Genomic DNA, 12,292 nt, shown 5'->3' on the forward strand with positions numbered 1-12,292 from the left:
ATTGAGTTAACAGATATTCTCCCTAGACAGGATTTGCTCTCTTGGCGCACTGCAATTTCTTCTACCCCCTCTAGTCACTCTACTTCCTTTGTGCTTTGATTGTGATGTCTCAGATTTTACGCACGATGGCCTAGAGCCATCCTGCATCTTGTAATCATGTAATCTTGTACTTTTTTGTGATTAATGCATAAAACCATATCAGAAAAAGTGAGAGACAACTTGCAATACATCTGAGCTTTTAGAATAATCTAATAAAAATGAATCATTTTAAATATTTCCCATTTAGACACCGATGCCTCTCACAATATCAAACAGTATTTGCCATAAAATTTGGATGGGAATTGAATTTAAGCAACCACTAGCCAAGGGAAGAACTCTGAATCCCAAAAAAGATCCTCCTGACATTTTTTGCATATGATAACAAGCATTTGCGCTCTGCCAAGACAAAATACAAAAGAATAAATTAAACATATTCAAATCATTGCAGCAGCATTTTCATACAGAATCAAAGAACAGCCAAGAAAATGAAGGTAAATGTTTACAATAATAACATTTCTGGCCTTTATAGGGCATCAAGATGACACCACCTCTCTGGTGTGAATCTCTCCCTTACTCTAATGTATGTTTATCAGAGTTGAATCATGGTATGCATCTTCAGTTCTACAAATCAAGACTCTGGAGCTTATGTCATATAGAAGAATGTGTGATTCTTGAAGGCCAATAGTCACACACACCCAGTTTTTGGATGATGTTAGAGATGTATTCAGCCTGTATATTGTCATGGTTAGAATGTAAGGATGGAACCTAAAAGGATTTCAACTTTCTGTAAGTAACAGAAAGAACTGATGTTTGAACAAAAAATAATGACAATGAATTAAGCAGTAGAATCACCTGAGGAATGTCTAAACCCCGGAGCAGATCAAGAATCTCTATAAGATTATCATCAGGTTCTTTTCTTGCAATACTGTTTTGGAAAACACCAACACAAGCTCCACGTAGGCCTTCCCAATGCTCTTGCAATGCATGTGATCTCACTAATATGTCAAATGCTTTGGCTGCATATAGAAACTGACCAGTTTTGTAGCATTCATTGGCTATTAACTGCAGTAAGCTGCATGTGATATTCAAAACCTTTCACATTATAGCTAAATAGGATGTTGCCTATGATGGCAACAAAGAAAAAACTAGCATATGCACTTAAAGAAGATTAGATAAACCAAACCCTTGAAGATAAATATTAATATAGTGAAAGCTTGTGTGCTAGATACCACTGCTCCATGTTGCAAAATCCCTAACAGATGTTCTTGCAAGCATTTAGGTAATCTATGTATATTATGCCAGGATATAGCTATGAATGTGAAGCACAACTAGTATTCCAGAAAGGCAATAAATATGAACAATTATAGAAGTCATGAAATCAAGGTCAAAACTCAATAACCTGAACGACTCATCTGAGGCCTCCACTTGAAGATATCTATCCCATGCAACATGAGCCCTGCCATCCATAATCAGACAGTGTGATAACCACGCATGGTAATGATAGTCTTCTGTTATCTTTTCTGAACAAATCTGAGAGAGAATTTCTACTGCTGCTTGATAGTCTCCAATTGAAGCTTTAGCTACACCATAGTTCCATTTGAACTCATCCAAGCTTTCACAGAATGTCTTTATAGACTGCACCCAAAATTAAAGATATCAGCTACAAAATGTAGGATTTCAAAACAAAATGACATAAAAAAAAGAATCCTGTCTTATAAAAGTTGTTTGTGTTTTGTAACTAAAAGAGGGTAAAAATCCTTGATTTATTTCCCACCAATATGGATAGATTCATAAAAAGAATTAAAAATAAACAATGTCTTATATTCCTTTTCTCTCGTGGTAGCTCTTATCACCAAGAGTAGTTTCTCTGGCTGAGCTATCTATCATAAAGAGTGGGTAAATGGGACACACCAAATGAATAACAGGGATACGCCAAAATGCAAGTTGCGGCTGATATTGAGGTAAATTTTCTATTCCCAAAGAAATTATGTATACCAAGAAGGGCTGTCTTTTTCGTTTCGTTTTTTTTTCAGTTAAGGGTAATTGTATTAATTAGTGAAGAAGTACAAAAGTCACAAACAGACTAAAAAGACGGCAGAGGAATGGAAGAAACTGCCATATGCCATGAGACTAAATCACCAGAGGGGAGCATGCTGCACAACATCAAGCTGCCAATGAAGGCCTCATCTCATCGAACAGTATGGCTTTGCACACCAGAATGGGAATAACAAATAACAGCATTCCAGGTGGTCCAGTTATGCCAAAAACCCCAGAAGTGCAAGAAGTGAAACATGATCTTCACGTGTGGCTGCACAGGATTTGAAAATTTAGGCTTGTTAAACACCCAATCATGAAGACACATAATAGGTCCCACCACACGGCACCAAATGTCAAATGAAAGGGACCAAATACTTCTCACCACTGGACAGGAGATAAACCTATGGCAAGAAGTCTACACGCTTTTACTGCAGAAGAAGCAAGAGCCATTAGAGATATTCTGTCGAGAAACAGCTGAAGCAAAGGGAAGGCTAACCACCACCATTCACCAAAGAAATGCTTCCCATTTAAAGGGTGTTTTATTGATCCAACCCTCCATTATCGTTGATTTCGACAAATTTGATTATCAAGGCACGCTCCAAACACAGCTCTCTCTCTTTTTTTTTTTCCATAAAAGGTAATTGTATTAATTACGAAAAAAAGGTAACAAGTTTTCATGATTACAAGATACACGAGGGCTCTAAGCCAACGTGTGTAAGATCCCGGTACTAAGCCACAAAAAAGTTACACAAGTCATGGCAAAGACCCAGAGGAAATTGCCATATGCCAAGGAAGCAAGTCCTCCCGAGGGAGCAAGTCCGAGTGCCGAATGAGATCTAACTACCAATGCAAGAGACCTTTAAGCTGGGCAATGTGTTTCGGTACATTAGAGGCGGAATCAAAAAGAAAGGCATTCCGAGTGGTCCAATTGTGCCAGCATCCCCAGAATCTGAAAAAGTGGAACAAGATCTTCATATGCAACTGTGGCGGTGTGGGGTATTTTGGCCGCACCAAAACCCAATTGAAAGGGGTTAGAGAGGACCCCACCACTATACGCCAAACCTGTGACAAGAGCGACTAGATCGACTTGGTGAGCGGGCAAGAAATAAATCGATGCCGGGCCGATTCCACAGTAGTGGTACAGAAGAAACAATTGCCATTCGAGATTCGACGCTTGGAAAGGGCCGAGGCAAGAGGAAGACCACCAATCATCACCCGCCAAAGAAAGACCTTACATTTGAACGGTGTCTTATTCAACCAGCCCTCCATCACAGTTGCCTTCCACCATGACTGAGATTTCCGCAATCCCCATACAGTATTAGCTTTAACACCCAGCCATTGATGATCTTTAATCAGAAGATGATACACCTGATTAGCAGAGGCCTTTTCCAGACTCAACCGGCCTGCAACGTCCCAGTCCTGCCAAGGACGATCCACCGCAAGGGTAGAAAAATGTTGCCTACCCTAAAGTACCAACAAAAGCTGCTCCCATAAGTCATGGTATCCACGCGGGATTCTGAAAAGTCTCTTGGGCGTACGAAACGATGCGAAGACATTACGACTGGCAAGGGTGGCATCCGCAACTGAAGTCACACCCCCAACAATTCTAGTTGAAAGGAGTTAGTATGCAAGCGGTCCTCCGCTGGATGCCAACTCGCCTTTTGGAGCACCACTTTCCAGGAGCCGACCAAATGCAATAACAGAGAAGAGGAGGGGCTGGAAAACCGAGAGTCTGCATTAAGGACATGCCACCAGGAGCCCTAAATTTGTGTATTGCCATGCCGAAGCCCGCTGTCCTCCCGAAAATAACGGGCTATAATGGTCCACGGGTGATGATCCACGCACATAGCACAAAAAAGAGACCAACAAAGAGCCAGCATATGAGTTTCAGCATCCAAAATAGCCCCACCACCCAGGCGTTTGGGGGTACATGTATGTGATCACGAAATCCACAAAATACCTACGTGCAATGAATCCTTCTTCCATAACATGAAACGAATAGGGCGAGTGAGAGCCTTCAAAGTAGTAGGAGTCCAAGGCAGCAATGGCAAGAAATATGTGAGCATTGGCAGCATAATTGTCTGCGCCACTTTGAGGCGGACATGGAAGGGCCATGCTTGCGACTTCCAATACATAAACTTAGCTGCCAGTTTCTGCGAAATCCACTCTAGTAGTTGCTTTGGCCAAACATCAACACCCAAAGTACCCAAGATGCCTGACAATGGAGCCACGGGGAACAACCTAACCCTGCCAGCCCAATGACTGTAAATCCGACTCCATGCAGCTGAGAATGGCAGATTTGAAGGCATCGATGTGAAGACCCGAAGCATGACCAAAGAGTGTCCAAACATCCAATGCCTTGCGAATGTTGTCCTTGTCTGCACGCAAAATCATAAAGCTATCATCAGCCAAAGATTGGCTAATGAAGTGCTGCCCCAAAGGAAGAGACAATCCGGCCAGCTGATCAGAAGCTGCCATTGAAGATAACATTGAAAGAACCAGGTGGGTCGCCAGGGCAAAGAAGAGAGGACTCAAAGGGCAACCCTATCTCACCGCGCATGCAAGGACAAATGGCTCTGTAACCCCACCATTGAGCATAACACACGAAGAAGCCTCAGCACTAATGGTGTAGATCAATCGGGACATCCGCGTACCAAAACCCATAGTAGACATAAGTTCAGCAATGAAAGACCAGTCTAAATAGTCAAAGGCCTTTTCCAGATCCAATTGAATCAATACCACTTCCTGACTAGAGTGCCTTGCATAGTCAATGGCCATTTGCATATTTAAGATATTATCCAGAATGTTGCGGCCCTTAATGAAACCATATTGAAGAGGATGCACAATAGCTGGAAGGTGCTTGTGGAGCCGATTCGCCAAGACTTTGGAAAAGATTTTATACAGCGAGCCCATCAATGAAATTGGTCTCCACTGTTGCAACATTGATGGTGAAGGAACCTTTGGAAGCATTTTGATAAGGCCTTCTTTCCATGAGGAAGGCATGACCCCCGTTTCCCAAACCTGCTGAAACATAGCCACCAATGGCTTCACCAGTTGGGTAGCCGAGCTCTCAAAGAATTCATTGGTGAGACCATCCCAACCAGGGCTTTTATCCTTAGGCAGATGTAACAAAACATCCATAATCTCCTCCTCACAAATATCTGCCTCCAAAGTAGCTCGCATATCAAGTGGAACCTAATGGTGGACCAGATCATAGAAGACTGAACGTGCATATGTAACCTGGTCAGAAGGCGAGGAAGAAGAACCAAGAAGGTCCCGAAAATAATTCTTGAACATATCGACAATGGTGTGCGGATCAGTGACCATGCGACCTTCTGAATCCTGGAGTCTGGTCATATTTTCTCGAGCACGAGAAGCATGCAAGGCGCGAAAGAAAGCTCTCTCTCTCTCTCTCTCTCTCTCTCTCTCTCTCTCTCTCTCTCTCTCTCCTCTCAGATCTGATTCTCCTTTCCTTTCCTTCTTTTCTATCGATGGAACAACACTACACATGGTTCAACGCTAGTATAGTCCCATCATATAGTTATTTTCAGTATTGTTTCATAGGCCACCCACTTATTTGTAATGTTATCTTTACCTTACTCATGAGATGACATTAGACATGGATGTACTACGGATTTTGTCTCATAGGTCACATTGGCCTTACGTAGACGTTAATATATCTTTCTTTCTTTCTTTCTTTCTTTCTCTCTCTGAATGAGTGATTTATATCATATCAACTAACTACAAGATTATAGAAAGTCACATGACTAAAAGAGCATGAAAATCACAGCATTCTACAAGAGCACAAGCTCACCCCCACCTAGGCCCAGTGGGTAGGGAAGGTACTCCCAGGCAGCTCGCACACTTACTATGAGCACGCCATAGGCGCCCACGGTAGGAGTGGAGGCGTATGCACCTCTATTGGTCGGAGTCTTACCACTTGTGTTCGAGACCACGGGACGATAGTGGAAGGGAGGGTGCTATGGATTAGATTGGATATTGGGGACTCGTGCCTTGGAGTCCTTAATATCTATGCCCCTATGGAGGTTAGGGCACGCAACAAGTTCTGGGTGGAGATCGCGAAAGGACTCCCAAACGTGGACTCCTGGATTTTTGGAGGAGACTTCAACAACCTGGAAGCTTTGGAGGACCAGCAGGGCAAAGCAAGAAACTACGAGGGCATGGTCAGGGACGAGCAGGAGGCATGGGAGGTGTTTCTACTGGCAGTAGGAGCACGTGATGCCTGGAGGGACCCTACCTTCCACAGGAGGAAGAGGCCACTGGACTTCTCTTGGGGATACAGGCGGCTAGGTGGAGTCCTACTGGAGCGGTTGGACAGGTTTTATGTGGGAGAGTGGGGCGGCTCTCGAGGAGGCGAGATTGGGCAGTTGGCGGGCACCACGTTGTCCGATCATTTCCTGGTTCTCCTGACACTAGATTCCCCCAACATCTGCCCTAGATACACGATCTTGTCAAATCCCTAACTCGATCTACAGGAGGGAGGAGGTGATGAGACAAATAGAGCAGATTTGAACCAGAGAGTAGGGCAAGAGGGGCCAGATCACAAAGGAGGTTGCAGAGGCCCTAGCTAAGTCGAGCAAAATCTGAGGCAACCATATAGGCCAAGCAGCAAAGCCACTGGGAGGAGGAGAGAACACTCCGATAGAACCTTGCAGCTACGCAGAGATTATTACAAGAGGCACCAAGGGATCCCACTCTCCACGCACAGGAGGTGCATGTGCGAGCAGCCATTGCTGGCCTAGAGGACAAGCGCTCTGAGTTCTCTTTCCGCACCTCAATACCTTTCTGGGCACGGAAGGGGGACACGATGTGCGGGGTGTTTTTTCAAGTGCACCAGCCTCGCATATCAAGAGATCAAATGCGCAACCTCCAAGATCAGTATGGGAGGACCCGTTCTAGCCCAAATGAGGTGATGAAGATTGCCACCGACTACTATAGTAGCCTCTTCTAGCAGAAGACAGCCTTAGCTAGAGGACAGCGATGTAGATAGCAGGTCTGGGATAACATTCCATCCCTCGTCATAGAGAAGGGACGCTCCCTCCTAGCCCCCTTCACAGAGAAGGAACTAGAGGAGGCTTTCCATACACAGGACGGGCAAAAATGCCCAGGAGAGAATGGCCTCTCTAAGGCTTTCTTCACTACCTTCTGGAAAGTGGTGAAGGACCCCCTAGTGATGGCCTTTCAGGTGATTTTCACTTCACGACAAATGCCAGGGAGTCTATCAGCAGGCCTTATCAATCTTCTCCCCAAAGAGGGAGACCGGTAGGAGCTTTCCCAATGGAGACCGTTCACCTTATTGTTAGTGGCCTATAAGGCACTGGCAAAGATGATTGGTAGGCAACTACGCCCCTTGCTTCTAGACCTCATCCATGACACACAGGCAGGATATGTCCAGGATAGGAGCATCCTGGACAATGTATTCACCTTCTTTGAGGTGACAGAGTGGGCCCAGTACAGTGGGCAGAGACTGGCCGTACTACTCTTGGATTTTGAGAAGGCCTACGACAGGGTGGACTGGGATTTCCTAGAGGGCACCATGGTGAGGATGGGTTTCCCCCAGGCTTGGATTTTCGGGGTCTCCGCACTTTATAGATTGGCCACCAGCAAGGTTCTCATAGGAGGGAGGTGAGGGGAGGAGTTTCGGCTAGAGAGATCGGTCCGACAGGGCTGCTTTCTGGCCCTGTACCTGTTCCTTCTCTTTGCAGAGGCGATATCTCACTTCCTCAAGTCATGTGTGAACGGTTTACGTGGCCCTCGACTTCCAGTAAGAGAGGAGACCGAGTTGTTAGACTCAGAGTATGCAGATGATACAACGCTCTACATAGAGGACAATGAGTTGATGCTGGAGAGAGTGAGGTTGGCTCTTGAGGTATTCTGTTCTACAACGGGAGCAAAAATCAACTGGCAAAAGTTGGTTGGTTTCCTCACATGCCCGGACTCTAGCATAGAGTGGGGCATCCACCTAGGATTTAGATGGGTGAGCAGAGGACAAACCATCTGGTACCTAGGGTTCCAGGTGGGACTCGACATCACTCCCGCCCAGCAGTTTCTTCTAGTCCTCGATTCTATTCGGAGGAAGCTGACCTACTAGAGAACCGCTCGCCTCTCACTAGCCGGCCGATCCCCAGTAGTTAACCGGATCCTCCTAGCGACGGCCTGGTACATCACCTCATGTTGGTGCTTCTCCTCCTCCTGCGTAATGTAGCTTTGCGGCCTAGTGTGGAATTTCCTTTGGTCCGGGTCAAACAGCTCCAGGGATTCTAGGACCAAGGTGGCATGGGCGACCATTATACGACATCGGTCGGAGGGAGGGCTTGGGATCATAGACCCAAAGTATCAGAGTATGGCCTTCCTGGGCAAGCTAGTTGTCTGTGGCCCCACATAGGTAGGGCAAACCTGGAAGGTCCTATTGCAGAAGGGTCTTCAGGACTATAGACCGAGGCTTGGCACTGAGTGGAGGCCGTCCCTGAGATGGATCTTCACGTCAGCACAGATCACCCCCCCCAGATCACCCTTCCCATGCAGCTTGCTCCGCGTGTGGCAAGGCCTCCATAAGGCCCTAATCCAAAGTCCCCCCAGGCTGCCAGGAGGAGATAGACCCCGTCAGCCGGTGATTTGGAACCCCCAGGTCAAGGACTGAGAAGGGGCACAGATTGGCGAGCACCCCCACATCCAGTGGGCTGGTTGGGAGGTTGGCCTAGCTCGTACCATTAGGACATGGCAGGAGGTGTACAAGATGGCGGACGAGGAGGTGCTAAAGCAAGGATCAAGCTGCCAACGAGGAGTGGAGCTGAGGAGAAGGGAGATAGACGCAGCGATACCTTAGGAGTGGCTTGCTCCCCCGATCCGAGAGCCGATAGAGCCTGGGAAGCTATGGGCCACTAGGTTTTCACCAGCAGGCATCCCCTACAGGTGGTAGGAAGAGTGGGTGGCACTCCACCTGGGACCTTTTTCACAGTGCAGGAGGGGAGGCGTCTAGCTCTTGACACAGGGCAGCAGGAAGAGGGGATAGCTGTCCTTTCATGGAAGAGGATCCGGGTGGTTGGCCTTCAGGGGAAGACATGGCGGCTAGACCCTTTGGTCTTTTGGCAGGAGCTCAGGGAGTGGGGCCTCTAAATTTGGGAAGGAAGGCCAATTGATGAGCTGGAGTGGGATCCGGGAGAGTGGCTTTGGCCTGCCACTACGATCGCCAAGAAGCCACCGAGGTTCCTGGAGTACACCGCCAGGATAGGCAGACACGTACTGATGCAGGAGGACTTGGATTGGGCACCATCACGTAGCAGGCACTAAGCAGAGCACAGCATCACAAAGTCGTTCCGACGGACCTTCTGGCGCCGCCTATGGGACAGCTGGAGGCCGAGGAGGGTATCGTATTTTTTATGGCTGGTGGCACATGGAGGTTTGGCGGTGGGAAGCTAGCTTGCCTAGATGCAGGAGGGAGTTTGTAAGTGCTACACACAGTAGTCTATGGAAACCCCAAAGCACTGCCTGTGGTCGTGTGAGGCGGCACAGCTCGTGTGGAGAGGAGTATGCCGCATCTTGCGCCGCATAGCATCCAACCTTGGATGTACCTCTTGGGATGCTTTCTGTTGGCAAGCAGTCAGCCAAGGCCGTCACCTTCTGTACGAGGCCCGGATGCAGGATAGGATATTCATTATTGAGGCAAGGTCATGCGCAATGGTGGGTTTAGAGGCTCTACCCATCGTCCAGGTACTGGAGCCCATAGCAGAGTGCTCCAACCTTGGATGTACCTCTTGGGATGCTTTCTGTTGGCAAGCAGTCAGCCAAGGCCATCACCTTCTGTACGAGGCCCGGATGCAGGATAGGATATTCATTATTGAGGCAAGGTCGTGCGCAATGGTGGGTTTAGAGGCTCTACCCATCGTCCAGGTACTGGAGCCCATAGCAGAGTGCTCTGAGGTATGGGAAATCATAGGGAGTCTTACTGGTTGGCATATCTGGAAGGCACGGTGTCAGGTGGCTTTTGGCAGAGAGAGACTTTCAGCACAGGCGACCTTAGCAGAGCTCTAGACCTCCATCATCCACTCCCTTCGAGGCCGATGGGATAACTGCAGGGCGAGTCCAGGGCTCGTCAGGAGCTCCGAGGTCATTTCATGCGTACTTGGGGCGGCTAGGACCTGTTCTTCGTGATGCAGGGAGGTAGCCCCAGATGGTGATACACCCCCCTTCCATGGCTTCTTGCCCCTATCCCCCCTAGACCACCTTGAGAGGCTTGTATATATGATGTATCTGTGACTCTCGCCAGCTTCAGCTTGGTCTATTGAACATGAGCAGTTCTTTGTATTCAGGTTTTTTTCTAAAGTAATATAATTAGCCACACTTTATTTGCAAAAAAATAAATAAAAGAAAATCACAGCAAAGAGGCAGCAGAAATTGCCATATGCCAAGGGACCAAGTCCTCTTGGAAAGAATATCAGTGTGCTGAATAAGATCCAGCTGCCAATGCAGGAGACCTTTCAGTCTCTGAACACTAGACATGGAATCAAAAGCATTCCCAGTAATCCAATCATGCCATCAACCCTAGAAATCGAGAAAAGGAAACAAAATCTTCATATGTAACTCTGCCGGAGTGGGGTGTTTGGGCCAAGCAAACACCCAATCAAAGAGGTGCAGTGACATGCCAAATACAGCCCTCCAAATATCTGACAAAAGGGTCCAAATTTTCCGAGCCAAAGGGCACAAAAGAAAACAATGGCGAGAAGATTCCAAACTGATGAGATAGAAAAAGAAGTAGCCATTGGAAATTCAGCATTTTGCAAGTGCCACGGCAAGAGGAAGCCCACCATCCATCATGCATCAGAGGAAGACTTTACATTTATAAAGTGTCTTGTTAATCCAACCCTCCATGACAGTCATTTTCCACCGAGTGTGAGATTTATGCAAGCCCCAAACAATATTGGCCTTGGTGGCCAACCAATGGTGGTTCTTCATCATAAGGTGATACACTTGATTAGCCGAAGCATTTTCCAGATGGAGTCGAGTTGCAAGGTCCCAATCCTGCCATGGACGATCCAAATCAAGGGCAGGGAACTGCTCCCTGGGTTGCAATGCCATTAAAAGCTGGTCCTACAAGTCCCTCTATCCTAAAGGGCTCTGAAAAAGCCTCCTGCCAGTATGGAACGACATCAACCCCCTGTGACTCACCAGAGTTGCATCAAAAATAAAAGGTAAGTCTCGGCATGCTATACGATTAAATTTAGGATGATCCTCTTATTTTCCATCCCATAAAAGCAACTTGGACATGGCCAACAATTCCATCTGAAAAGAATTTGCGACCAAGCGATCCTCTGCAAGATGCCACTAAGCCTTTCAAAAAACTAACTTCCAGGAGCAATTCCAGCCAATGATAATTGGAGAGCAAGGTTCCTCCCATCACGCTGCTGCTGCTGCCATCACGCCCCCGCGCTCCCCCCCCGTTCCTCCCACCTTGTCACCCCGCGGCGCACTCTGCTTCCCCCTCCTGCAAGGCGATCCCTCCCCGCCCCACACACGTCAGGCCCCCGCGCGGCCCCCGCCTCCCTCGCCCTGCAGCCCCCCATCCTGTAGGGCCCCCCGCACTACTCCCGTCTCTTCCTCCTACCATCTCATGGTGTGTTGTGCCCCCCTCCCCCGCTAGAAAACCACACATCTGCCCCTCCTTGCCCCCCCCCCCCCCCCCCCAGTTGCTCCCTCCGTCTACAGCAACATCCCCTCCCTTGGTAGCACAACAGCTTGATTGGTAGTCATCGCACAATGGAAACCTCTGGTCAGATGCTGATGCATTCTGTGAGTGCCCCCTAGTCAAACACCTTGCGCATCATCCTTTTTGAGGAACAACTCTCAACCGTCCGTGCCACAAAGCTGGATCTGAAAGAAACAACAATCTTTGGTTAGGTCGTAGGACACTCCCCATCCAGGGCCCAACTTTGGGATTGGCTTCACTCCATGCTACGCATTGGCATAGCGCAGATTGCAGAGGCAATTCTCATGGGTCAAGGGATCTTCATGGTTCGACTCACCTCTGCGGACGCAGCCCGTGAGCTAGTGGATAGCTCACCTTATGCCTCCACGAAGGGGGTCATCTATATGGTTTCTTGCTATAGTGGCTTCATAGTGGAGGAATTCCCGCTCCACAATAGGCTTCTTAGACACCTGGTCACCCTACTATTCCCCGGACTAGCGGTAGAGTATTGTC

The 12,292-nt window shown here is 47.7% G+C and overlaps 1 protein-coding gene across 7 annotated transcripts in view; it reads right to left on the reverse strand.

Moving 5' to 3' along the window:
• Positions 1-283: 283 nt before the first annotated feature.
• Positions 284-12,292, reverse strand: part of LOC148025090 (uncharacterized) — a 157,142-nt gene continuing 145,133 nt past the window's right edge. For 2 of the 7 annotated variants that reach the window (XM_087694791.1, XM_087694793.1), the window contains 3 exons: positions 1,439-1,674; positions 892-1,111; positions 451-768 (listed from right to left, as the gene is read on the reverse strand). In XM_087694791.1, the coding sequence (XP_087550917.1) occupies positions 688-768; positions 892-1,111; positions 1,439-1,674 (537 nt within the window). In that variant the 3' untranslated portion in view covers positions 451-687. The other 5 variants (XR_015693400.1, XM_087694790.1, XM_087694795.1 and 2 more) reach the window with 5 other exon arrangements.

This window comes from Lygodium microphyllum, chromosome 15 (genome assembly GCF_053477565.2).
Source record: "Lygodium microphyllum isolate KBCC chromosome 15, Lygodium_microphyllum_v1.1.10, whole genome shotgun sequence".
Lineage (NCBI taxonomy): Eukaryota > Viridiplantae > Streptophyta > Polypodiopsida > Schizaeales > Lygodiaceae > Lygodium > Lygodium microphyllum.